Source organism: Epinephelus fuscoguttatus, linkage group LG9 (assembly GCF_011397635.1).
Source record: "Epinephelus fuscoguttatus linkage group LG9, E.fuscoguttatus.final_Chr_v1".
NCBI classification, from domain to species: domain Eukaryota; kingdom Metazoa; phylum Chordata; class Actinopteri; order Perciformes; family Serranidae; genus Epinephelus; species Epinephelus fuscoguttatus.
The window spans coordinates 32,126,265-32,152,008 of NC_064760.1; the positions used below are offsets into that span (position 1 = coordinate 32,126,265).

The 25,744-nt window shown below is 40.4% G+C and overlaps 3 protein-coding genes across 3 annotated transcripts; 1 reads left to right on the forward strand and 2 right to left on the reverse strand.

Moving 5' to 3' along the window:
• Positions 1–1,513: 1,513 nt before the first annotated feature.
• eif4ebp3l (eukaryotic translation initiation factor 4E binding protein 3, like) lies at positions 1,514–5,758 on the reverse strand. The gene is made up of 3 exons (XM_049585201.1): positions 5,328–5,758; positions 3,136–3,309; positions 1,514–2,097 (listed from the first exon to the last, which is right to left on the reverse strand). The coding sequence occupies exons 1-3, from the start codon at positions 5,458–5,460 to the stop codon at positions 2,069–2,071; spliced, it is 336 nt and encodes a 111-aa protein (XP_049441158.1). The 5' UTR covers positions 5,461–5,758; the 3' UTR covers positions 1,514–2,068.
• Positions 5,759–7,634: 1,876 nt separating this feature from the next.
• acsl4a (acyl-CoA synthetase long chain family member 4a) lies at positions 7,635–23,147 on the forward strand. Its single transcript, XM_049585199.1, has 15 exons — positions 7,635–8,138; positions 10,554–11,104; positions 11,201–11,378; positions 11,488–11,597; positions 12,381–12,519; positions 12,626–12,776; positions 13,206–13,329; positions 13,490–13,561; positions 13,743–13,882; positions 13,977–14,149; positions 14,241–14,315; positions 15,795–15,983; positions 16,187–16,301; positions 18,706–18,863; positions 20,944–23,147. Exons 2-15 carry the CDS (start codon positions 10,748–10,750, stop codon positions 21,099–21,101), a joined length of 2,139 nt encoding a protein of 712 aa, XP_049441156.1. The 5' UTR covers positions 7,635–8,138; positions 10,554–10,747; the 3' UTR covers positions 21,102–23,147.
• nxt2 (nuclear transport factor 2-like export factor 2) lies at positions 23,056–25,574 on the reverse strand. Its single transcript, XM_049585200.1, has 4 exons — positions 25,413–25,574; positions 25,137–25,223; positions 23,653–23,797; positions 23,056–23,441 (listed from the first exon to the last, which is right to left on the reverse strand). Exons 1-4 carry the CDS (start codon positions 25,425–25,427, stop codon positions 23,257–23,259), a joined length of 432 nt encoding a protein of 143 aa, XP_049441157.1. The 5' UTR covers positions 25,428–25,574; the 3' UTR covers positions 23,056–23,256.
• Positions 25,575–25,744: the final 170 nt, after the last annotated feature.

The following is a 25,744-nucleotide window of genomic DNA, read 5'->3' on the forward strand; positions in this document are numbered from 1 at the left end:
GCACATTTTACAAAAACAGCCCAGTGATTGAATATTACCCTGACATTGGCAAAAAAAAAAAAAGTTATCTTATCAATATGCACTGCAGTGCGTCTGGCTCCAGTATTTGCTGTAGGGTGCACTAACACTACGGCGCATAGCAAGTTTACCTTGCATGCTCTTTGAGGAACTGTGATGGGCCAAATACTGAGCATGTTTAAACCGGTTATAAGTCTAATCATAAATAAAACCATGTAAATCACAGCACTTTAGGCCAAAAGTCGGATAAGTTTGACAGTCACACCTGCACGGCCATGGGACGAGACCAGTTGAGCAGACTGACCCACATCACTAACTTAGTCATGTCGCCACACAGAGTCCTGTTGCACTGTTGTCACTGGAAGATGCACCTTGACATCAGCAATACTGTAGCTTTAAAACCCAAGTTTTGAGGCCATATCTGTCTCAGCATAACTCACAGATATACAGTAAATCCACAATGACATATTTGAAATAACTGCCTGGTCAAATACCAGCAGTTGTCACCCCACCCCAGCATTGCAGATGGGTTTCAATATGCCTGGCCTTTGAGCTGCAGCTGACCTCATTCCTTAAGACCGGACCCACTCTTACAGTCAGCCTCCCTAATCTACAGATCAGTGTCTGGAACAAGCAGGCATACCTAGCTCCAACCCTGGTGAGTGTGAGAGGCTGAAAACAGTGTGCAGGGGTCTGTACAGCCCTGTATAGCCACCATGTGCTTGTTAAAAAATATTACAAAATTAGCATTAAAAGCTTTTGTTTTAGCAGACTTGGTCACAAATGATCAGATGTACATCTCCTAAGACATATCTGACTGCTTAATATTCCATCTTGGTAACATTAAGTATGCAGATGTTTGACCTCAATGCTAATAACTTAGCCTAAAGCTTAGCTGCTTAATCAGTTCAACCCAGATGGGCCAACTCTGTCTGCCTCAGTGAGGGAAGTACGCTCTACTGGTGCATAACAACATACCACTCCATACATGACACAGTTACGCAACTCCTTAACATTTAGGTTTCTGTGGCCACGTGTTCCTGTTATACAAGGTGCTACACAGGTTCTTAAGGAGGAATAGCTCCTCCTAGTTCAAGTGTACATTAGGTACACATTAACAGACTACAGATTTGCCCTGTATGTTCTTAGAAAATACAAGCAGTGAGCTTCAAGGGCCAAAGTTTCATGTCATGAAACACTTAATTAAAAAAAGCAAAACTTAAAATTTGGTTAAGAAGACTAGAAACTGTGAAAACAGCAGGTTAATGACTACATGAGGCATTTTCCCCACTAAATACTACATGTATTAATGGTGTCACATACACTGGATGTTGATGGTGAAGCTCATCACATCAGTATGGCACTCTTCAATGCAAAAAGATTGCATAATTCAGTGTTTTTATTACACTTTACATCATAGATATGAAGAATAACCCCATCCTAAACATTACTCATACATTTAACAAAAAAAAAAACAAAACATACACACCATTGCTGACAGTTTGGATAGCCTTTATTTGAAATTATTCACATTTCAGCTCTCCCTCCATAGAAAACAAGAGTAGGTGCTGATTTTCAGTAGGCCCTGACCCCCAGTATCTGGAGACACTTGTTAGCCATCCGTTTTTGGGAGGAAATACAACAAAACAACTGATGCCTGCAGTGAAAAACTCTACATGTCTTAATGTAATCATTTTATATTCCCCAACTTAAAAAATAGGCTACATTGTACAATGTTATTTACAAAAGATTAAAAAAAGTGAAATCAAGATGGATTTTTTCAATCCTGCTGCAGCTCTGAAGTGAGTGAGCAACCAATCAGCCCTTTAAATACCATTGCTTGGCTTAGCACACTTTTTTAGGGTCAAAAACACCCTACAGTTTTTTCTACCTTTTCTCCATTCTTTTTGGTTCCTCACAAAAGCTTTTATTTAAAAAAAAAAAAAAAAAAAAAGGTGGAAAAAAAAGCCTTATATGCAATACATTACAGTCATTAATGACCTTGGAGGTGTTTTAACTAATAACTCTCCACAGGAGGTAATACTGGAGCTCAGATGTCCATCTCAAACTGGTTTTCATCTGTTGAAAAACAAGAGAAGACACAGTTAAGATTAAAATGGGAAGGTAGTTGACAATCAGCCAACAGTTAACATTCGTGTTCGCATCCAGAGCACAACCACGCCTTAACGGACGTCAGAGAAGAGGACACAGTACAGACTTTATCAATGCATACGTAACTGGCAAGAAAAAGACAAGAACAGTTGACTTAATGGGTGTAGGTTGCAAATCCAGACTGCATGACATGTCCTGTGTGTTTACCAACCCAGACAAGGGAGGCAGAGGAGAAAAGGGGTCAACACTAATCCTCACGGTGTTTAGTTTGACAGGAGGAATGGAGAGGGACATGCTGATGGTTTGATGTATTTCGCCAGACAGTAAATAGCTGGCTCAACTTGCCCATGAACCCACTTAGGTCTTTCATTTCCAACAATTTACTGTATCCTCTTGAGAGGACTGTGAGAACATTGAAAATTCAGTAAACCCAAATGACTGTTGATATCTTTCTTAACCACTCAGCAACGAATTAACAGCTGACACCATCTGCGTTAAATATAAAGCCTGTCTATACAGTATGACATATGTAGTGAATGGTCAAGTAATAAGCCACTGGCCTAGTTTTAAAAGTGTACCCATGAAGGCACAGCCCCTGAAAGACTAAACTAACACATGCCGATAATGACTGAGCACTCCTGTCCCAGCCCTCAACACGGCACAAATGCTGTGCTGCAAAAATGTACGCACGGCACTGCAGGAACACATCCTGCGCCTATCTGCTGCATTAGCACACGCCGAGTGCTCATGTCAACGTGAAATGACGACTCATGGTGGAAACAAAAGGGTTGCAAGTGCATGAAGAAAAAACAACAACATTGAGCTGGAAAAGCATTCTTTGTATAATGAAACTGATGTGTTTAGGCTCCAAAAATGTGCAATTTCATAAAACCACAAAAAGCATGACAGTGTATGGACATAGGCGTATGTTTGAGTATGTATGTCAACTCTAGAAAACTAATCAAGCTCAGAGTAAACAAGAACTCAAGAGTTGTGTATGTTTACCAATGTCCTTCTCTTCCTCCTCTGCCTCCTCTTTTAGATCCTGCAGTTTCCCCATGGGGTGTGTGGCGGGTACCGTCACCCCTGGGATCTGGGGCAGACAGCATGGGGGGGTCCGGGCAAGAGGGGAGTTTCGGCAATCCAACAGAAATTTCCTGTCATAGATGATGCGGGTGCCTGTGTTTGGCAGAAAAGAGAAAATCTGCTGTGTGACCTGCAGTAAACACACATCAAATCTCACTTCCTGATAGAAGGGGAAGTGACTGCTCTGAACACAACAGAGCAAATGCTGGAATATCTAATAATATATGATAGCCTTGTTATTACAAGAGCATCTTGGCAAGGTGCACATCGGGGGAGTTAAGTATCACTATGCTCTACCGGAGGGGATTTGAGTTGGGAAAGCAGGGTTCTGTGTGCGCGCAGAGGAGGGGGGCTGAAGGCTGCCACTGCAATGAGTTCTTGGAAATCAGAGCACAAAACATTCTCTCTTTGAACCAAGAGGCTTCAAGATTAAAGCCACATGTTCATTCCTCGACTGGAAACCTTTAACACTGACTGCAGAAGTGACCTGCTTAGCTGTGTATCCAAGAACGACTTTGCTCAAGGTTTTCTGACAACGGTGACATGGCTGAAGCACAAAGATCCACAAAACCCTGCAGCTTGTCACATCTGAAATCTACTTGGCACGTCTCATGTCTATCTCCCACTGGACTTAGGTAATCTCCGAGCGAAAAACAGCGTCATAAATGGCATGTTGTGATAAGTTTGACCAGGACGTGACTAAGTCAAGGAGTGTCCTACTGCTTATTTATTGGCGTTTGAGCTGCTCTGTACAGTATCTGCTCAGCCTCGCTACCAGGAAAAACACGTTATGTAATGACTGAATGGTGAGCAGTTCATCCTGGACAAAGGGGAGCGTAGCAGAGGGGGAAGAGAGAGAGAGAGAGAGAGAGAGAGAGAGAGAGAGAGAGAGAGAGAGAGAATTGGGGCGAGGAAAGGGGGCTGGAATGCAAGCTATAGCACAAGCAATACATCGCAAGGCAGCACTGGAGCAGTTATGTAAAAAAGGGGCCAGCCCAGCAACACATGGTGTGACCCCTGTAGTGTGAAATGTGTTGCACACAAAGTGGAGCACAAGTCAAAACTCTGTATTGCAACTTTCTACGTTGTGTTTACCAGTGCTGTCTATTCTGGATACACACACACTTTTTTTTTTTTTTTTTTTATAAATACTTCTCACTGTGCCTGTGCATTAGACATTTCCTTTCCCTCCTCCTCCTCCTCCTCCTCCTCCTCCTCTTAACTTGTACAGAATGTTCTCTACTGTTCCTGAAATGCAAAGCAAAGAGTAGCGCGGATAGGACGGCCTACAACTCCTCCACCAGGCAGAGGCCAATCACTGTTCTGGCAGATGGACACATACACCCTTTAAATCACAAGTCACGGGTTGGACAGCTCTTGTTGTCTTTAGACGTCAGTGTTTTCGATGCAGCAACAAGTAACTCTGTGTTCAGACCTCAGTGTGTTTGTGTTCTGCTGTTATTTGTCATGTTTATACCGATATTCATGTCTAATGCAAGTCTAATATCAGCAGAAAAGAGATATATATGCCTGTTACTATGTGGAGTTTATTTCAATGGCATTTGTAATACTGTAAAGGGAAAAAAAAATCGTTTTTTAAAATGATTATTTTGCACTGCTTGTGTGTGAGTGTAAAGTACATATTCATTCCACTGTTTGGTTCACTTTGCCAAAATCCACAAACGAGAGCAAACTTGGGAGACAGCGCGTGCGATCACTAACTTGTTGACAACATGAGAGCTGCAGCCAACTGTCAGTGTGCAGAGTGGGAACAAGGCATTTATCCATATTTTTGGTTAAATTGTTTACACTTTAAAATGGTAATTTTACAAGGTTGAGACAAGCTAACCATTTTTTAACCACTAATAATGAAAACTAATACTTATAACGGCAGGTTTAAGCACGTTTGTATTGTTTGCAGCCTCTCGCGAGAGCTCATGGTTGAGCTAAGAGCTTCTGCACGTATACACACACCGTTGAGGTTAAGCTATTGAAGTATGCTAACTTTTTCTGGCAAGTTCCGTAAGGTGACGCTTTTCAGAAAACAATTTAAACCAAATATAAAGCCTCGAGAAATGTACAGAGAAAGCGTAGCACTCCTCAGGTCTTACCTCCAGGCGTGGTGGAGAAGAGGGTCCCACCGGGTGTCTGGCTGTAACAGTCTGGTAGCTGGGACCAGTCCTTCAGGGTGAGCACCCTGGTAGGAATGGGGCAGCTCTTAACTTCCTTTGTGCCAGTCGACATGCTAGCTTCTGCGTGGCTGCTGCAGGCGGAGTGGGGCAAGTGTTTGTTTGTTTTTTTTTATTTAAAAGTCCTCAAACTCGCCGTGTAACGCTCGCGCACAACCCTGCACGAGGACAAACAACTTGACAAAAAGTTGTTGGAGTTTAAAAACTAACAGTTACCGAAGTAAAAGTTGTTCAGCTTTAACGTGTAAACTGAGAGCTGAAACGGGCTCAGAGTTTGGGGCCCGGTGGTGTCCGTCGCTACAAGCAGCTACCAAACGCTACCATGTGCTGTATTTGTAGCTCCCACAGCTGCAACAGCCACTCGTGATGTTTTTGTGCAACAGCCATGAGCCACGTGGGGCAGCGGATATGTGGGGCGAATGTTTTATTGTAAAAGACAGCCCGGGGGGGTTATAGTCGAATAGGAGAAAAGGTGATGATTGATTATAAAATACAATCAGAACACAATCATATTGACGCGACTGAATGTGTAGCTGTGTTATTTTTACACTTCAGGAGAAAATACACTGTTAAAAAGTGGAGATGTAACGTTACCGCCATCTTGTTTCGATACACTCATCATGTATGTGTATATGCAATATACCGCAACACACATTTCTTAGTTTGGTGAATGGACTAAAATGAATGGCCAACACGATGACATGTCTAGGGGGGCGGGTAGACACGATAGGATTTTCAGAGTGGGGTCAACATTAAGAAATTATCCAGGGTTACTCTGGTGTACAAAACAAGCGCATCCCCACCTCGTCCGTGTTACTCACTCGACGACACTGCCCCCTACAGGCGACATAACGTAGGTAACAGTGTGCACGTTTCTCACGGAGACCCTACAGCTGTCGACCTCTAGTCAATCATCAATCTGTCAATCAATAAAGGCTTTATAGGCATTTATCCGTATCTGCTCTATTTTATGAATCAATTTATCTATCACATATTCGTACCACTAGTATTTATTTATTATCTGTGCCATGTTTGCAGAAGTACTTTGATTGTATTTATTGTAGACCTCTTACCATACTTTGAACCTTGTTCTGATGTTATTACTATTACCCCGTCTCTTAGGTGATGTCTCATCGTTGTTTAAGAAAAAAGGAAATGAAAATAAGAATAAAAGAGGAAGCAAGAATACATGATCCAAAGCTATAATTGCCTTTGGAGTTTTTCTATTTCGTAGGCTTAATATAAGTTTCTACACAGTGAACAGAAAATGGGGACAACAAAATGAGGTAAGACAACTTGTTAACTCCTCATGAAGTCTCTGTTTCCACTGCAAGTATAATCCTATAATCCTCTGCATTTATTTTCAATGATAAAATCTTAAGTACTTTGTAATTTCTGCTTCCACTTTCAGTTACGTTCCGGTTTCCTGTGAGGAAGTAACTACTATTTCCCAACCACTTGAGGGCGACATCGTCATAAATACATTAGAGCCACTCTTTTTGTGTGTGTAGTGTGTGTATAGTGTGTGTGTGCATAAACATAGTTGGATGGTTTTTTTGTTTAAGAAATTGGCAAGTTTAACTAACTTACTGCAACAGAGGTGTAAATGCAAATGTCAGTGTCACTCACGAATTACAGACCATGCACCCTTATTCTACACTGCTCATATCCCAGATTTTATACGGTGTTGCCTTATTCGCAGCTTACTATTTTTTGCTTTACTAATATTTTCACTGTTCCAACTTTGTATTGCAGCTGCTGCAGGGCAATTTCCCTCAGGATACATACATTTTGAACTTATCAGAAGACAACAGGTTCTTCTGATCAGCATCTTCCTTAAAAATTGTACTATGATTGAAAAGAGATCTGATTTTGTTGTTGTCTGTTCCTGGTGCACGGACAGAGCTGAGGAAAAAAACAAGCAGATACACCTTTTGAGACCTTTGAACCTGAGCAAATTGCTAAGATTTTTCTCAGAAACATGGGAAAAAATGCAATGACCAACTTGCAAAAAAAAAAAAAAAAACAAAGAAAAAAGAGAGATTTAGATTTTTTTTAAAAAAAAAAAAAAAGGGGGGAAAAGAATACAGATAGGGAAAAACTATATAATTGTTATCATTCCATTTAAAAATTACATTACAGAATTATTTACAGATAATTTCCTTGTTCTTTTGGTTTTTGTATTTATTTTTTTTTTTTTTACAAATCTTCTTGTGTTTAGTTTATTTCCTTTAATTTCATTCAAAATCTTTCATTGCTCATTGCATTCTTCTCATGTTTTTTAAAGAAATAAAGCCAATTTGCTCAGGTTTCAAAGGGTTAAACTTACAAAACATTCAGATTCTTGAAACTGTCCACAGGTGAAGATAAGATTATCCCCACATCTGTTCTGTTATCTAAAATAAACTTTAATAGATAAACGACGTTTTGGTCGTCAGAAAAGTAGCAGTTACAAACATGGAGCATCAAATACACAAACATTTGTGTCAATCACATCTGAATAAAGGCTATGTTTATTTCCTGTAAGATGTTTTCCTCTAGTGGACGTAAGGTGTACATATCTGTATTAAGAGCGGGGGGAAAAAAACGGAGGGCAAAGCCACTCCGGCTGCTCATTGGTGGGGAAATATGGAATCAGATGACGTAGTAGTTCCGGGTTTCTATGTCCTCAGGAAAGGTAACTGTCGGTCATTTCTGGGTAGAGACAACTGAGCGTGTTTTCCTCCGCTGAAGGTAAGAACGCCTCAAGCCTGTCAGATAAGCAGGGTATCACTCTCCAGCCGCCCACCGTAATCTCATTACCGCCTTTATCCGTTTGTAGATTTATGTTAGGGTTAATTTGTGTGGCCAGTGTTGAACAGATTTTAGCTACATCCTTAGTAGCTAACGTTAATCACACTTTCCGCCGTTGCACAGTGATACGAGCTGTACCACTCAATGTGTGGCGGCTTTTGTCATCCTTCCGTTCGCCGCCGGGTTCCTCACCCATTGTCGGGTTACCGCTAAATAACGCAGATGTATTTAGGTTGTATTAGCCTCACGGGTTATCATGATTTGAAGCTAGCTAACTCCGATAAATGCTTATATTGTGGGTTTAATTTGAACATAGTTATGTTATTGAATGAAGGGGGGGGGTTCAACTTAAGGTTTAGTAGATAGAAACACCCCTTCCCGCACTGATTTTGGGCATTTCCCAGCATGTAATGTGATTATTAATAATATCCGTCCAAAATGGCTACGTTGCGTTGCCATGGAAATAACTCATTCACGTGTGATGAGAGACTGGAAATTTTGTCTCATCAGTTCAAGTCTGATGCACCAGGTTGAGTCAGTAACACCACGTCATCTTCATTGACAGACTCATGTGCCTGACACGTTATGCCCGGAACATATTAATATTCATATATAAGGCTAATATTAATGCAAATGGTATTTATTTTTATTTATTTTTTTCACTTTTACACATAAATTACTTTTGTGAGTAATCCTCAAACTTGGTATTACAGACTGATCTGACTATGTATGATGCTTTTGCTGCTTTGTTTGGTTTTCTTTCCTTTTAATGCTGTCTGAATTTATGTTTGCAGGTCCTGGCTTGCTTTGCATTTATGGTGTCATGAAAGCCAAGGCCTGCTGGGCATAACTGCTTGCGTGACACCATAATATAATGTATTCATTTATTAACATTTGTCTAATATTTGCTAAGGTTAATCCGTCCTCCAGGAATAACGTTACTGATGTTTTGTGTTTTTGCAAATTAAGTACTTTGCATGTGTAATTCCTATATACATCAAAAAGTGGGAAAACCAATTTCCGAAATCACTCAGCGATATTTGACAGCTGTTTCACATCAACGGGAGTGTCTGCCATAAAGCTGTCATTACGCAGGAATGTAATGTGGTCTACTACAGTCTGACCCGAAATGCTCTCTGCTGCAAATGTTCTGGTGTTCAAATGTAGCAATCTTCATTTATATTCTTGAGCATAGTCAGATTCTTTTCTATAGATATGCAAGACTTGTGTGACGCAGGATGGAGCTGTGATTCACAGAAATGTGAATCACACCATGTTTGAAGTGAGGCCTTTAAGATAGGAGGGGGCTGGTTACATCAGCACACTAGTGACTTGTTATTTATCATGAATTAGATAAGGTATAGCTAAGTAGAGAGATGGCTATGTTCGCACATATAAGAAGCTTTTTGTTGTAAAATATAAGAAGCCTTTTGTTGTATAATACTGAAGTCACGTTTTTCTGTGTCGGTTTTGGTGACATGAAAGGAGTTCCACATGACAGCTGTAAGCTACAATTCCCTCATTTCACAGAGGACGGTTTCATCCCTTTACTTGTTTGCAGCTGGTTCTGTTTACTCTGATGCTGAAAAACAGGTACAAGCTCAACATTTAGTTGCATCGCTTTTAATTCCTACACCTCTCTGATGTTGAAAACAAGTTATAAAAGTGCAACATTATGTTTGCTCAGTTTTAACTTCTTCACCTTCCCTGCATTTTAAGGTCATTATTGAGCTTAGCTTGTCCTTGGATGGCCTCTCACTGACTACTGAGTGGGGTGAGCTTCAAGAGTGTTGTCATTGGTTGTCGCGCAGCTCAGTGCTCTTCAGCATACTGCCCTTTATGTTGAGGGACAAACACTACAAGGGAGGCAACTTGGATTGCTGAAACACACCCTCAGAGGAGGTCTGACATATAATTAGGCATTGAAAGCTGACAGACATACAGAAGCTTTTTGGTACAGAGCAAGAAGGAGGTGAGTCTAACAAGTGCTGAGTGTGTGTGTATGTCTTAGTCAGCGTAGTGCAGTCATAGCGGATGTAAGAGGAGCTTGTCAAGGGATTGGGTTACATAAGTTTAAGATGGTAGATAAACTTTAGTAAATTGCTGACTTCTTTAATTCTCAAACCACTGCTTGTTAAGGTTCTGTTTTTTCTGTGAGATGTGTGCCACTAGACCAACTTAGTGAAATATCAAACTTCCTCTTCCAGACAGCTGTTGGCACATGACTGAAATTTGGGGTGGAAATTATTACAGACTTTTGACTTGTAAAACGCTTTGATTAATGGTGGTTATTTCACATGTCCTTGATAAATACACTTTTTTCTGATTGTATTTTCTGTTTTATTCCAACTTTAGGTGTAAAAGCGGACCACGTATTTTCATACAACGGTTGTGGGATTCTTACGTTTGTCTACTGTGGGGGCTTTGCTGTTTTTGAGGCTTCTTGTCTGACTCACATCCAATATCTTTGGAACCAGCACATTTCTAAACAAGTGTGATCACCACTGCTGCTCAGTTCTCTTCCACACGTACTCTTCCCAGAGAACAGTATGGTTCTCCAGTTAGACTCTGTCCTGCAATCTATTTTTCTATTTCCAATCCACCTTCTGGTATGGCTGTACTCTGTTCTGTCCTTCCTTCCCTGGTACTACATCACTGGTGCTGGGGAAAGAAAAGCTCTGTCCAAGCGGATAAAAGCCCGTTCCACTTCAGGCTGTGCGGAGGGACCGTACCGCTCTGTGGACCACTTTGATTCCCTGGCCAGGGAGGACTTCCCCGGCAAGGACACACTAGACAAGCTGTTCGAGTATGCTGTGCAGCGTTTTGGACAACAACATTGTCTCGGCACCAGAGATGTACTGAGCGAAGAGAACGAGATTCAACCCAGCGGTAAAGTATTTAAAAAGGTAAGGATTCCCATTATTATATATATGTTTTGGGAGGGTGCTGCTCATGTGGAGAAAGATTTCTGATGTCGCAAAACTGTCACTCTCCCCTGCCAGCTGATCCTGGGGGACTATAGATGGCTCTGCTACAATGAAGTGGACTCCGCAGTCAGTCAGTTTGGCAGTGGACTAGCAGCCTTGGGGCAACAGCCCAAAAGCATGATTGCAATCTTCTGTGAAACTAGAGCAGAGTGGATGATCGCAGCCCAGGCGTGCTTCAAGCACAACTTCCCTTGTAAGTACACTGCAGTATGTATAGTCCAGTACAAGCTGTTGGGTAAGCTGTGATAAATTAGCTGTTGTCCAAATGATTTCATCCACCGAGTGTTGTGTGTTTACAATAGTGGTGACATTCTACGCTACACTGGGAGAGGAGGCGATTGCATACGGACTGAACGAGACTGGAGTTACCCATTTGATCACCAGTGTGGAACTGCTCGAGCATAAACTGAAAGTGAGTTAATCCATTACAATGCGACATCAGAACAGCTCCCTCTGATTTCAAGAGACGCAGTGTTCAAGCTATGGTCATGAAACAAGTTGTCCATCCATATAAGTAGCCACGATAATCATAATCAGATGATTCACACTAATTACATAATTTCATCAACAGCAAAGTTGGTGTGGGGAATCCAGAAAAATGTAGCATATTGCCTGCAGTCACACAGATGGATGAATGCATGTGTTACAGTAGGAAGCATTATAGTCTATTTTGTGATCAGCTTTGCCGCATTGTTATATGTTGAAGCTGGTGTAGCTTTCTATGTAAAGAAAGGTCAAATTTATATGGAATTTTCAACACAGTCTTCTTGAGCCATTTTTAAATAAAGAACAACAGAATCTGGACTGTGTCAGGACAGGTAAGTGTGATAAAGGTCAGGAAAACACAGTTTGGGAAAACAGAATTTATTTATATTTACTTTATTTAGGCTCTGTGTATATATTTGTTTAAAATCTTTGCATATCTTTGCAGATTGTGCACTCAAGATAAGATCAAAGGGAAAATAAATAAATGATTTTTTTGTGTAAAATAATTTCTATGAACATAACATGTCAAACAACATTTTTACTTTAAGTACCTCCTGCAGATGATTATTTTATTAAGTTGGTCAAGTTGCTGCCACTTAAAAGAATATGTCAGCAAATATGGAGCTAGATACCATTCTTATTTATAAAAGGAAATCGTGTGATTGGGTGTCCTGTTTTGATAGCAGCTTTGTCCCGTCCCTCTGTCCAGAGAGTGCTTCCAGATATCCCGAAACTGAAGCACGTGATCTACGTGGACCAGAAGAAAGTGAGCACAGAAGGCTACCCAGCAGGACTGTCCACCCACAGCATGCAGGCCATACGAGAGCTGGGCGCGCTGCCTGAGAATAGTGCGTATTTGTCTGACCCACCTTGCTTGTGCTTCTTTGTCAAATTCTGGGGTGAAAAGCCTCACACATACTGTATAAGACAATAAGCTGTTTGTTTGTCTCACAGTGGAGCAGGCCATTGTGAAGCCCCAGCCCTCTGATCTGGCCGTGGTGATGTACACCAGTGGCTCCACAGGCAGACCCAAAGGCGTCATGATCGTCCACAGTAACCTAATCGCGGGAATGACAGGCCAGTGTGAACGCATCCCTGGACTCGGGTGAGTTTTAGCATTGTGTACGTATGTATGAATTAGTATAACAGAGTTTGCACAGCAGGTTTTCTTTCACCATTTTTGAAGCCAGGGTTCACATTACCCCAGCCTCACAGCTCTTACTGAAGAGCACATCTTTCCAGTGGTCCTCTGCATATTCCATCTAAAACATTGAATTATCAAATAACATGATAACTGCAAAATTTTCCACATAAATTTGAGCAAGGATAGATTCCCGGCAGCAGGATAACCACCACGTGTCAGCTATCTAGAGGTGTGCGGAGATGGATTTTACATGTTTTAGACTGTGCTATTTATATTCACAAGCTGTAAATCACACTCAAAAATGCTTGGTGTGGCAACTGGATAGAGAAACGGAAAACATGTAGTGGCTGCTGGCTCTAACCTTTACTTTCTCTCCATGTGTTTTGGCAGGCCTAATGATACTTACATTGCCTATCTGCCCCTGGCTCATGTTCTGGAAATGACAGCTGAAATCTCCTGTGTCACATATGGCTGTCGGATCGGCTACTCGTCCCCACAGACGCTCTCAGACCAGGTAATACCCAGCATCAACACCAGGCTGCCTTGTATTTGTCATGCTGTATTTCCTAATAGCATACCTGGGTGTGGTTGTGTGTCCACATTATTGCCATTAGCTTATTGCTGCTGTTTGATGCAATCGTGCTCTCTGTTTTTTTTTATCCTGCTCCCTTTAGTCCACTAAGATAAAGAAAGGAAGTAAAGGAGACTCCTCTGTACTCAAACCCACCCTGATGGCAGCTGTGCCAGTAAGAATTCTGCTTTAAATACTTCCCTTTGTCCATCACTCGCTACTCTGTTCTCCCTCTTCCTCATTTTCCACCTCTCTCTGTTTGCTCAGTTTTACTCACATTTTTAAATGTTTACACTTTAAACCACTCATCATCAAACGTATACATTAACGCTTCTTTTTTCCTCCTGCCTTAAAAGGAAATTATGGATCGCATCAACAGGAATGTGATGAGCAAAGTGCAGGAAATGAATTTCATTCAGAAGACGCTGTTTACACTGGGCTACAAATATAAACTGGAGCAGATTAAGAGGGGCTATGACGCACCACTTTGCAATGCGTAAGAAACCACCATGTCTCCTATCAGTGTCCTTTCGAAATGCATTTGTGGTGTTCCAGTTGAATATCAAACGCACAACAATCTGTCTTTGTAGCCTGTTGTTCCGGAAAGTGAAGAAACTGTTGGGAGGACATGTGAGGATGATGTTGTGTGGAGGAGCCCCCCTGTCCCCAGTTACTCAGAGATTCATGAATGTATGTTTCTGCTGTCCAGTGGGTCAGGGCTACGGCCTCACTGAAACCTGCGGAGCTGGCACCATCACAGAGGGTAAGATTAGGTTTAAAATATTGACAAGTAAGAGAGTGTAACGATGAGAATGAATAATTATGTTAATAAGATATTGTGTCTTACTATGCAGTTGTGGACATCAGCACTGGTCGTGTCGGAGCTCCTCTTATTTGCTGTGAGGTCAGACTCAGAGACTGGGCTGAAGGTACAGTAGAAAAACCTGTTGGTACATGCTGTAATTACAGTGTGGCGTGAGAAGTATTTTTTAATTGCAGTGTAATTATACAGTGGCTGTGAGAGTTCAGCTCAGTGCAAGTAGACTCAACACGAGCAAATGACAAAAACATCTTCACCAACTTCACGACACAAAACATTAATTTGACGACACCTGCTGCATATAGAAAAAAGAGAAAAAAAGTGATGCACATGGCTTGTTGTTGCCATGTTTTTTTGCTTTTGAAGCTCGTGGAGTTGGCTTTATATCAATGGTGTTGGAAAATCATCTAAAATGTAAAGATAGTGATCAAGAGTTAGATATTACTGCAGATTGCAGGTCTGCTGTTAACCTAGCGTTAGCCTGCTGTTTATTATTAGACTGCCAATTCAGACAAATTTATAGCTCCACAGGCCAAGTTATGTGACTAGTGTCAGTATCCTCCAACAGGAGATTAGTTAATTTAAGGGATTGTCAGCTATGGTTACCTAATTATTGACTGATGAACAAATTAAAGCTACAGTTGGTAACTTTTATAAGGAAATAACTTTTTTCATATTTGTTGAAACTGTCATTGTATTCACACTAAATGCACTAAATGAGACCGATAATCTGTGAAAAAAATCATAGTCCTCAAACTACGCTTTTGCCTTCTAGCGCTTCTATACCTCAAGTTAACGAAAAACACCAATCGGAGCAGAGGAGACTTCAGTCAAACTTTCAAACTAGTCAGCGCTGATCAAATGTGAAGATTGTGTTATTGCATTGCTTATTTCTCACCTCAAATGTTTTCATATCGTATTTGAGTGTACTGGCGAGAGAGTTGGAGAAAGTTTTCCCTTCTAAAAAATATTCAGTTTGATCTATTGTAACCTAATACATTGGGTCAATACATTGTCAGAAAACCTACCAGTAGTTAAACTTGCCTATCGCCATCACAGGTTCCAAAAGTAAGTAACGTTATAGCCCGCTAACTTAACATTAGCCTGTTTCATAATTAATTGCGTGTTATTTGTCAGATTATTTGAATCGGCAATCTAATAATAAGCAACAGGCTAATGCAAGGCTAACAGCAGATATCTGCAATAATATTTGAATCATGTATTTTAACAGTGTTGAAATAAGACAAAAAATGTACAACGATAGCCGAATTCAATAATGTGAAAGCTGAAAACCATGGCAACAACAAGCATGTCCCAGCTGTGTGCATCACTTTTAGTGTCTCCAGGAAACAGTTTCTGTTGTGTTGTGAGCTTCCTGCAGTGCTTTTTCTATATGCTTGGCATGCACGGTCGAGCTGATGTTTTTGTGTTTCATCAAGTGTGTGAATATTTTCTAAATGCTGCACGTGTCATCAGGTTGGTTTCTTCATTTGCTTGTGTTGTTTCACTGTGTTGTAGTGCGTTGAGCTCTCTGGGCCACTGTTTAATTCTATATTATTCAACTATTTTATTTTTCACTCTCTCACAGGTGGTTACACCAGCAAGGACAAGCCACACCCAAGAGGGGAGATCCTTATCGGCGGTCCCAATGTAACCATGGGTTATTACAGGCATGAAAGCAAGGATCAGGACTTTTTTGTGGATGAAAAAGGTCAGAGATGGTTCTGCACTGGAGACGTAGGAGAGATCTACGCAGATGGCTGTCTACAAATAGTGGGTGTGTATGTTTTTTCTGTGACTTGTTGCACTTATCTTGGGCCCATGGTTGTCATCTGATAGTGTCTGTAAAAGGAGCACCATTCATACATGATTTCATAGCGCTAAGCTGCCGTCAGTGTGGTCGCAACTTCTGACAGGCAAACTGTTGGGTGCTTGATAACAGAGCAGGGTTGTGAACTGATATAATCTTTTCTCATTTAGACCGCAAGAAAGACTTGGTCAAACTGCAGGCCGGAGAGTACGTGTCTCTTGGTAAAGTCGAGTCTGCTCTGAAAAACTGCTCTCTCATAGACAACATATGTGCTTACGCAAACAGGTGAGTAAACTGCCCTCATTTGTTTAGGAAAAACTAAAGTTGTCCGTTGCCTCTTTTGCATATCCATATTTAGGAATACTTGGACAAAGCACGCAAACTAATATTTGTTCACTCTTACAAATAGTCTCTTAGTTCTTGTATTCAAATCTAGTTAAAATATCAATATTTGTATGTGTATTTCATAGTTACAGCCACCACTGCTCTCCCCTCCCTAAACCCCCACACATACTGTTGGCTGACATTGACAGTGTGAACATTGGAGAGTGAGGAAAGTGGTAGCCTGGAAAATTTGAGCTGAGAGGTGGATGATGACTCTATTTTATTATTATTAAACCTTTATTTAACCAGGTGGAGACAACATAGAATAACTAACTGATCAAAGGCAGCAGTAGACCAGCTACTCCCCTTGTTCTGCAAGGTAAAGGTTCTGTTTCTGTCAGGAGTCTGGTTGCTGTGGATGGGGGCAGCAGCAAAATGTATTCAGGCTGCCTACAAAAGGACACGCCTAAAAAAATCGATAACAGTTGAAGTGTACGCTATATTTAGATTATTATTACTGCTTCACCTTGCCGTCTGACAGTCCTGTCCAACTGGAAACTGAAGCTGCTCTTTCCTGCTTTTCAAGTCCACCAGACTCCACTGCCAATAACAGCAATTTAATCTCGCAGAACATGGGAACTGGTCTGCCACTGCCTTGATCGTTCAGTTTGTGTGCGTTATTGTGTGACATTGGAACCAAACTAATGTGGTGTTCTCAGCAGTACACTGCTTAACATCAGTTTGCTTCTCCAAACTCACAGTGTAAGATCAAGAAAACTTGTTTATATGCGTCAACGTCATCGTTTTTAGAAGTGCTGGGGAAAATAGCATTTTGATGTGAAATCATGTATTAGGAACAGTAATGGAAAGCTAAAGAATCATATGAAAACCTCAAAAATAAATAAATAATGAAGCCGCCCTCAAATATTGTATAATCACCCCAGGCCCACCCTGACCTTCTCATGCTAACAGCTAATTGCTCAAGATATCCCAGCAATATCAGCTGTGTGCTTCTCAACTTTTCCAGCTCATATATTGTCCTTAAAGTCACAGTCCACTTCTGTATTAATTCACTTTTGCAATTCTATATCAAACAATATTTCAGCTGCATTCATCGTTCTCTTCAGCTGACACTTGAGTTGCTATCCCTACACTTGCACCAACATTTCAAACCCCTTCAGACGGGAGACGGGAGGATGGTCTTACACACTTTTCAGACTTTGGAAAGTGTTTAAGCCCAATTTATGGGCGGCAGTAGCTCAGTCCATAGGGACTTGGGTTGGGAACCGGAGGGTCGCCTATTCGAGTCCCCGTCCGGGCCAAAAATATGGAGCGTGGACTGGTGGCTGGAGAGGTGCCAGTTCACCTCCTGGGCACTGCCGAGGTGCCCTTGAGCAAGGCACCTAACCCCCCAACCGCTTGGGCGCCTGACCAAGGGCAGCCCCTTCACTCTCTCCACTTTGTGCATGTATAGGTCCTGTTTGTGCATGTGTGTGTCTTTCAGACCTGTGTGTAATTGACAAACAAGAGTGAAAACATTGAATTTCCCCTCAGGGGGATTAATAAAGGCAATAAACTTAAATAAACTTCTACTATTCATACACAGTTTACTCCAGCTGTCTTTAGTCCTTACACTTAAGCTAAAACGTCAACAGACTTCTTTGAGTAGATACACAGTTAGATCACCACATGCTGCTCACCGCTCCCTCAGGGTATGGGTCAAATGCGGAGAACAAATTTCACACACTCAGGTGTGTGACAATCAGTGGGACTTTAACTTTAACCTCCCTAACTCCGCTCGGACGCCGGCATCCACGCTCCCTCCTCTGTTAAATGGTATTTCACAGGCGCACTACGTCATCAAACCATGTGATGTCCCACCTAGAAGTGGGATCACAACTTTCACATTTCATATGGCTTTATTTGGTGATATTTTATGGTGTTTCTGTGTTATAAACAACATCAGCTATCATAATCACACCTGATTTCAATAAGGTACAATGTTTGAAGCTGGCTGAGTGTTGTTTGATCACTGATAGTACTGTTTTGAAGCGGAGTGAGCGCTCTTGTCATTTGGAGCTCCGCCTGGATCTTTGCATGGAAAAAACACTGTAGAATGGTCATACTTTGAGCAGTCTTCTTCAAATTTGAAACAAATGTTCATTGATAGTGTGCCTACAGCACCACAGTATCATTTACCTGCTCAGATGAAGCCACAAACAGTTAATAATCCTGAAAATCTTTTTTCTTTTTTTTTTAAGCAAAATCTTCAACTTTTTACTGACTTCAGAGGCCCATTACTCTGTCTCTGTATCACCTAGAGTGTTTCTGTTTTTATCAACCTTGTTTGTATTCATCTTTCCAGTGATCAGAACTACGTGATCAGCTTTGTGGTCCCCAACCAGAAAAGGATGACAGCACTGGCCAAGCAGAGAGGCATAGAGGGGGCATGGGAGGAGATCTGCACTCACCCCGACATGGAAAGAGAAGTTCTGAAGGAGATCAAGGAGGTTGCTGCTAACAGTAAGAAATGCCCATGTGTTTTCATGATATTGTGTTATGGCCGCATTAATCATCATTACTTTTATGCTTACTTTTTCTATCCTTATCTCTGCCAATACATGTTCTTGATGCTGTGAACCAATATTTTAGAAGAAAAGAGCGTTGGGCCTCGGTCATCAGTGTCTTCCTAAGTTGTTGTTTTTTTCAATAAGTTCTTGGGAAGGGTCCTAAGAGAAGTCTATGTCAGATTCATGACATGTTCTTAAATGGCAGAGTTGTTTGCACATGTGTTTTTGATAATGAATCCCATTGTCCTGGTAAACTGAAAGCGTATGGCAGCTGTACCTAATCATCAGCGGTAACGCCCTGCCAGTTAACACCAAACAAGCTCAGTAGTGGATACAAAATAATACAAAAGATTCATGCAATGCTCGTTCATTGAAAGCTGTATCTGGCGAGTGGCACATAATTGATAGAGTAAAAAAAAGGTTAAATCAGGAGACACGCACTAAGGGACAGGCTTACCTTTGTTACTCTCTGCAAAAAGATCTATGTGGTCCTGGAAGATATGATCTCTCCTCAGGGCACAATTTGCAACATCTTGATGCATCACTAAATATGCGATTGTGCGAGTAGACCGAGGGTGCAGGAATAGGCCTATTAGGACCTATAAATAGCGAGGGGTATTTCTAACAAGTAATTTCCCTGATGTTTTCATGGAAGTTTAAACTTGGACCAGTCAACTAGTCTTAAAGTAAGAAAACACAGGAGATAGAAAAATTAGGCACATATTTTTCAATACGGATAAACACCGTTTCAATTTTTTTTTTTGTATACATCATAAGAGCTATTTCTAATCTTAATCACATTTTTAGAGACAAATCATATTGTAAGTGAAGCTGATATGTGTGGCACTTTGCACCATGCGTTACGAACTTTTTCCAACAACTCACGAGAAAAAATTAAAATTCTGCCAAACTTGTTTTACAAGATTTCATCTTTGTCCCACTTCCCATCTCGTTACTTGTGGGGTGGGGCAAAAGAAATATTTTACTAGGAATGCATGACATTTCAGTGCAAATGATGTCTATATGTAATTCAAATGTGTACATGAATAAAATAATAATTTCAATAATTGGTTTAACTGACCAGTATTTCTGGTGCCGACTAGATATGGTAGCATCGTTTAGTTGACTAATTGTGTACATCCCGATGAATACCGTGATCAATCACAAATTGATGGCATGGTTCCCAAATAACGTAATTGATGTGATTTGAAGTGTTCAAACTACGAGCGACACAGCAGCAGCTTGATCAGCTACGACATCGCCAAGTCCCTGGTGAAGTGCTGCCTAAACCCTTGTTGACATAGTTGTGTTGTGACGGGCTACTGCTACTTGCCACAAAGCAACTCGACTAAACGTCATCCAAAGTTTGTATGTGGTTGAAAAACATCTATACTTTTAATCAATATCTGAGCTCCATTTTAACATCACATTTCACCGCCTCTTTGCACCCCCATGTGCACTGCAATCCACATAAAGCTAGCATAACATCAGCTAACTAAGCTAACAGTGCCACAAGTAGAGACAAAAATGTATGATTAATTGACGTCATACAAACGCTGAATTAAGTTGAGGCCAGCTCAGCTTTTACATGTAGCACGTCATGGCTGTCAGCAGCAACACGTGTTGGGCGTCACCAGCTTCCATTGAAAATAACTTGCAGCCTGTTGCCGTGTCGCTCCTAGTGTGAGCACAGCTTTAGGGTTGTGTTTTATTTATTTTAAAAGAACATAATGCTTTGTAAAAGACTCGAAACAATTATTAGAAATATTATAAATGATTTGATTAAAATCCTGTAATTGTATACAAGTATAGAATTTAAAGAAAACACAAGCTCTTGAAGGTGCATAGATTCTGTTCTTACCTGAGAACACAAACAAGTCAATATATATATATATATAAAAAAAAAATTCAATGTCAGAATCTTCGTGAAAACTTTGTAAGTGTGTTAAACAGTGGGTGAATGAGGCACATTGTTCATTGTACTATACTGTGAGCATCACCGTTCTCCTCCTCTTTACTTTTAATCCCTACAGTTAAACTCCAGCGATTTGAGATTCCAATGAAGGTACATTTGAGTCCAGACCCGTGGACCCCCGAGACAGGCCTTGTCACAGATGCGTTCAAGCTGAAGAGGAAAGAGCTGAAGAACCACTATCTCTACCACATAGAGAGAATGTACGGGGGCAAATAAGTTTGCCAAATTTCACCCAAAAGTCTCCCCATTGTCACCATAACCACTGTTTTGATCTGTAAATAATCTTCCTGGTACACCAATGGATTTTGATGCTGTCTGTGTACCACAGGCGTCCAGATGAAAATGTCTTGAAGAGAAAAGCTGAAGCTGTAGATATTTGTAGCTGTTTATCCATATGTGCTGCTTTCTATTTTTGTGTGTAGAGGTTCTGATTGTCAAAGAAATGCACTCAAGTGGCAACTCTTAATCCATGAGAAGGGTCTGTGGCCATTATAGCACTTAACTGCCATCCACCTAAATCTCCTGGCTTTTAGTTGTAGTTGATTAAAAAGCACCACTGTCCTCCATATGTCGCTGATGCGTTGTTGTTACTCCCATTGAAAATATTAACAACTGTAACAACTGTGAGGCTTGTATTGCTCTTTTGTAAAGTTGGAGTACTGATGTTACTGTGCCTTCAGTCTGCAGTACTTGTGTAGTCAAGCAGAGGTGGCATCTAGATAAAGCAAGTAGTTTACGCTTTTGTTACAAAACTGGTTAAACTGCTATTGTTATGTTTACTTGAGGAAGTGTCCCCAACCCAGAGATACACTGACATGCATCATATATACAGACAGGTGACAAATTAAAGGAAAAACCAACACAATATGTCATAGAACATCATTCTAAAATCTCCTCAAGGTGTTCCACTAGGTGGAGATGTGATGACTGTGAAGGCCACGGCATATGATTCAGATCATTTTCTTACTCATCAAATCACTCAGTGACCTATGGATGGGGGTGTTGTCATCCTGGAAGAGACCACTCCTATCAGGGGAGGAATGTTTCGACATAGGATGAAAGTAGTCACTCAGAACTTTGTGCTGATTTGCAGTGACCCTTCCCTCTGAGGGGACAAGTGGACCAAACCCATGCCAGCAAAATGCCTCCCACAGCAAAAAAAGAGCCACTGAATCTCCCACTATAGGGGTCACACACTCAGGCGTGTGCCGTACTCTTGGTGCACTCACCCAGAATGACTCATCTGACATCCCTGTAGACGAGTGCCTGTTTTTTCACCACTGAACTCCTAAATGTGCATTTATTTTTGTAAAAAGGGGTATATGCACCGCAACCCTACTGATATCCGTCTCTGTATAATTGTTGCTGCTCTTGCTGACGGTCTGATCACGTCCTGCGTCAACATTCAAAATCACCTAAAGATGAGTTGGTCGTTTTTCTTTGCATATTGCACCAATGTACAAACAACACGGTCATCAAATGGTCACTATCGACCACGGTTTCGACCGTATTTTCTTTTCTTTCCCATAGATCTGAATGCAGATATTCCTTCAATGACGGTTCTGACAGAAACACTAGCTAGTTGAGCAGTCTTTGAACCTGCTTTCAAAGTCACTTGGAGCTTTTCCTCTCTCATACATTAGGATGTTAATTGCCACTCATTGATTCAGGTTTTTCCTTCGTCACCTGTCTGTAGAATAAAACATACTCGTGATCATGTCTGCTTATCCACCTATTTTTTTTTTTGTTTTGTTACCAGTGTTTTATTTATGCTGTCATTGTGTCCATTTTTTTCAGAAAGTAAGACCAAAATGTATAAACATAAATGACTCAGGAAGATAAGCAAATGTTTTAATATATGAAATTGTCAGTAGTTGGTTTGTAAAGAAAGCCCCTTTTGTTAAAAATTCTTGTGGGCACCTTATTTATTTAAGAGCAAGCATGTTTAACTATTAACCAACTGCTCCGATGCTTTGGATAGTCATACTGTGCATATTTTACCTCAGTTAACAGGTTAATGTACAATTTGCTATCATCTTGTTATCTAAGGTGGAGTCATTGTAATATTACAGGAGTGTTTTTCATGTATTTTTCAAAGTGTTTTCGTGCTGATGGATTGTCATCATTAAACCTTTAAGGAAGCAGACATTGACAGTCACTTTACAGTTGGTTGTTTGGTGATCGTATTTGTATTTATTACTCCGTAATTATGGTCACATGCCTTGTTCAACATTTAAAAAAATAAACTTTTTTCCAATAACATGTATAAGACTTTTATTTTGTTACAAAACAGAAATAAACAAAGAGCATCTAGATTATCACTGCTGAGTGTTTGTACATTTTAGAGGAGAAAGCGGAGACGAAGAGAGCCTCAGCTATTCCAGTCTTGAAATCGAAAACAGTCACTAGCAATCTTCCAAACAGGCTGGTCATTGTTGGGTGACGCCTGAGCTGTCAAAAGAAAGTTCTGGTTGAAGAAACGCTGTTTGTTCCCTTCGAACTTGACCGTCCCACCAGTCACCACAAGCAGTGTAGTCTGACCTTGAGTTGCTTGCTCTGGGAATGGAAAAAAAGGGTAGAGTGATGCTGGATTAGCACTACTTCACTGAAATAGCATCACATTTAAATTATAACCTAGATATTTTCCCACTTTAATTTATTGGCATTTTAATTCTCTGCTTCACATTCGCACAGTTCTCCTACTTTAAGGTGTGAGAATCACCAATAGCACTTAAATATATTTTGGGTTTGAGATTTCCCCACTAACCGTGAACTGGCTGACAATCCAGGGTTTGAACTTGGAACTCGCTCGAAGGCAGTGACTCAAAAAACTCGCCCAGAGCATCCTGTCCTGACACTGCATTCCCATTCCACACCAGGGTCGCCTTGTCCAGGTAGAGCCGGGTCAAATTCTGTGACAAAGGAGCCAATAAATAATGAGTGAATGATTGAACAAACATAACAACCAAAAGCAGAAAATAGTGTGCTCTACAGCCAGGATTTTTCCAAACTTGACAACATAAACATTCTAAATGGATCCCCTTGTATTTATAATACTAAAATGTATGAGGGAGATATAAACCTAGACATAATACACTTAATTTGTTTTTCTTACATGTAATTTTCCAGATTATTTGAAAGGTCTTAATGGCTTTTCTCTTTGTTGTTTTCTTAGAAACAGAGTCAAAGAGGTGTCATAGCTCAGTACAAAACAGTCAGATATTAGGTGTAATATGATGCATGCTCTCCTTGTGGATGTTCTATTTACCAACAAGACATATAAGCTTGACTGCACTGTCAATAGATTGTGAGCCTGTGTTACAATGAAGAAACAAGACCATGTCTTCCAATACTGGTGTCAAATCTAATAAAACTCAGATAAATCAACAGAGAACCGTCAAACCAGAATTCTTAAGAGTTATGCACATTGATAGAATAAGTGAGAAATGGATTCAATTTCTTTTTTACATGAAGACCATATTGGAGAAATAGCTGCCTTAAATTTTTATAGTAATGTATTACTGGGTAGTATGTAATATCATAAAGTGAATTTATTTTATATTACTTTGAATGTGGAATTTATTCGGGTCTGACGAAACTTTCTCTGCCAAGATCTCCAGAAAAATGAGTTTCAATAAAAATGGAACTCTGACCGGAGGTCAGGTTGTTTTCTTTTTGATATGGTGATTACTACACATACAACCACAAAGGTCTTTTCATCCATTAAGCTTTTAGAAATTTCCCCAATTCAAGGGCTATATAACAATGCACGTTTGATAAGAAACAGTAACTCTGGTGGTGTACTTTTTAAAAACACTGATATATTCTTTCTGAGAAATATCCGTACTCGTATTCTGAACAACGTTTTTTATTTGTAGAAGTTGCCTCTGTAAGTAAGTACATCTAAGACAATGATTACACCGTTATCAACCCATTTTTAATGATGTAATGATGTGATGTGTTCACGGGGACATTTTACAGTTGAAAAGCAAAGTTGTTACTGCTCTCTGGTGACCAAACGATGTAATGGCGTCAGTGCAAGTCACCTCTTTGTCAATTTTGGACTGTAATTTCCAAACATTGATACACCAATACCGATATATGTAAATCTGAAATCTTCCTGCTATATTGGCCATGTCGATATATCGTCAAGCTCTCGCTCATAACATAACATTATGATTTAAAATAACGTATCTAAGTAACGTTACTGAGGTTTTTTGATTCAGAGAACAAAACAAGACCACCACTCACCCTTCTTTTCTTATCCATACAGTCGTAATAAATGTTGACAAATTCTTCTGAATATCTGCATGACTGGTCGACATGGGTCCTGAAATCCTAGTGTAACAATCACGTATTAGTTAAATGCTGATCACGATTAATCAAATTCAACAAAGTAGTGGTCGGCGACTGGTTAATATAACGTTAAAAGGCGCACGTTGGAAACTAACGCTGGCTAGCAAAACAACGCCCTAATGTTAGTTGACTGATTTTAGCATAAAAGTGTGGCGAAAGTTTAAAACTTACAATCAAGGCTGCCATTAGTACATATATATTGATTGAAACAGCACTGAAATATTGACTGCTATCCGACGGGATGCAGAAAAATAGAGAGCATTGGTTAAATGGGATTTTCTTATTCTCGTTCAGTTAGCATACTTTAGCTAACGCCGCCATTTTACCGCTTGAATTACTTCCTCCGGGCACCTGCTATCCCTACCAAAGTAAAATGTTTGTATGTTCCTTCAATTGCAGTGAAGGCCTCAGACCTCTCACTTTTCAAATGTTGTATTTTTTCGTGATTTAAATGAAATAATAACTTAAATGTAAATAAAATGACGTGGCAAATCAGTCTCACT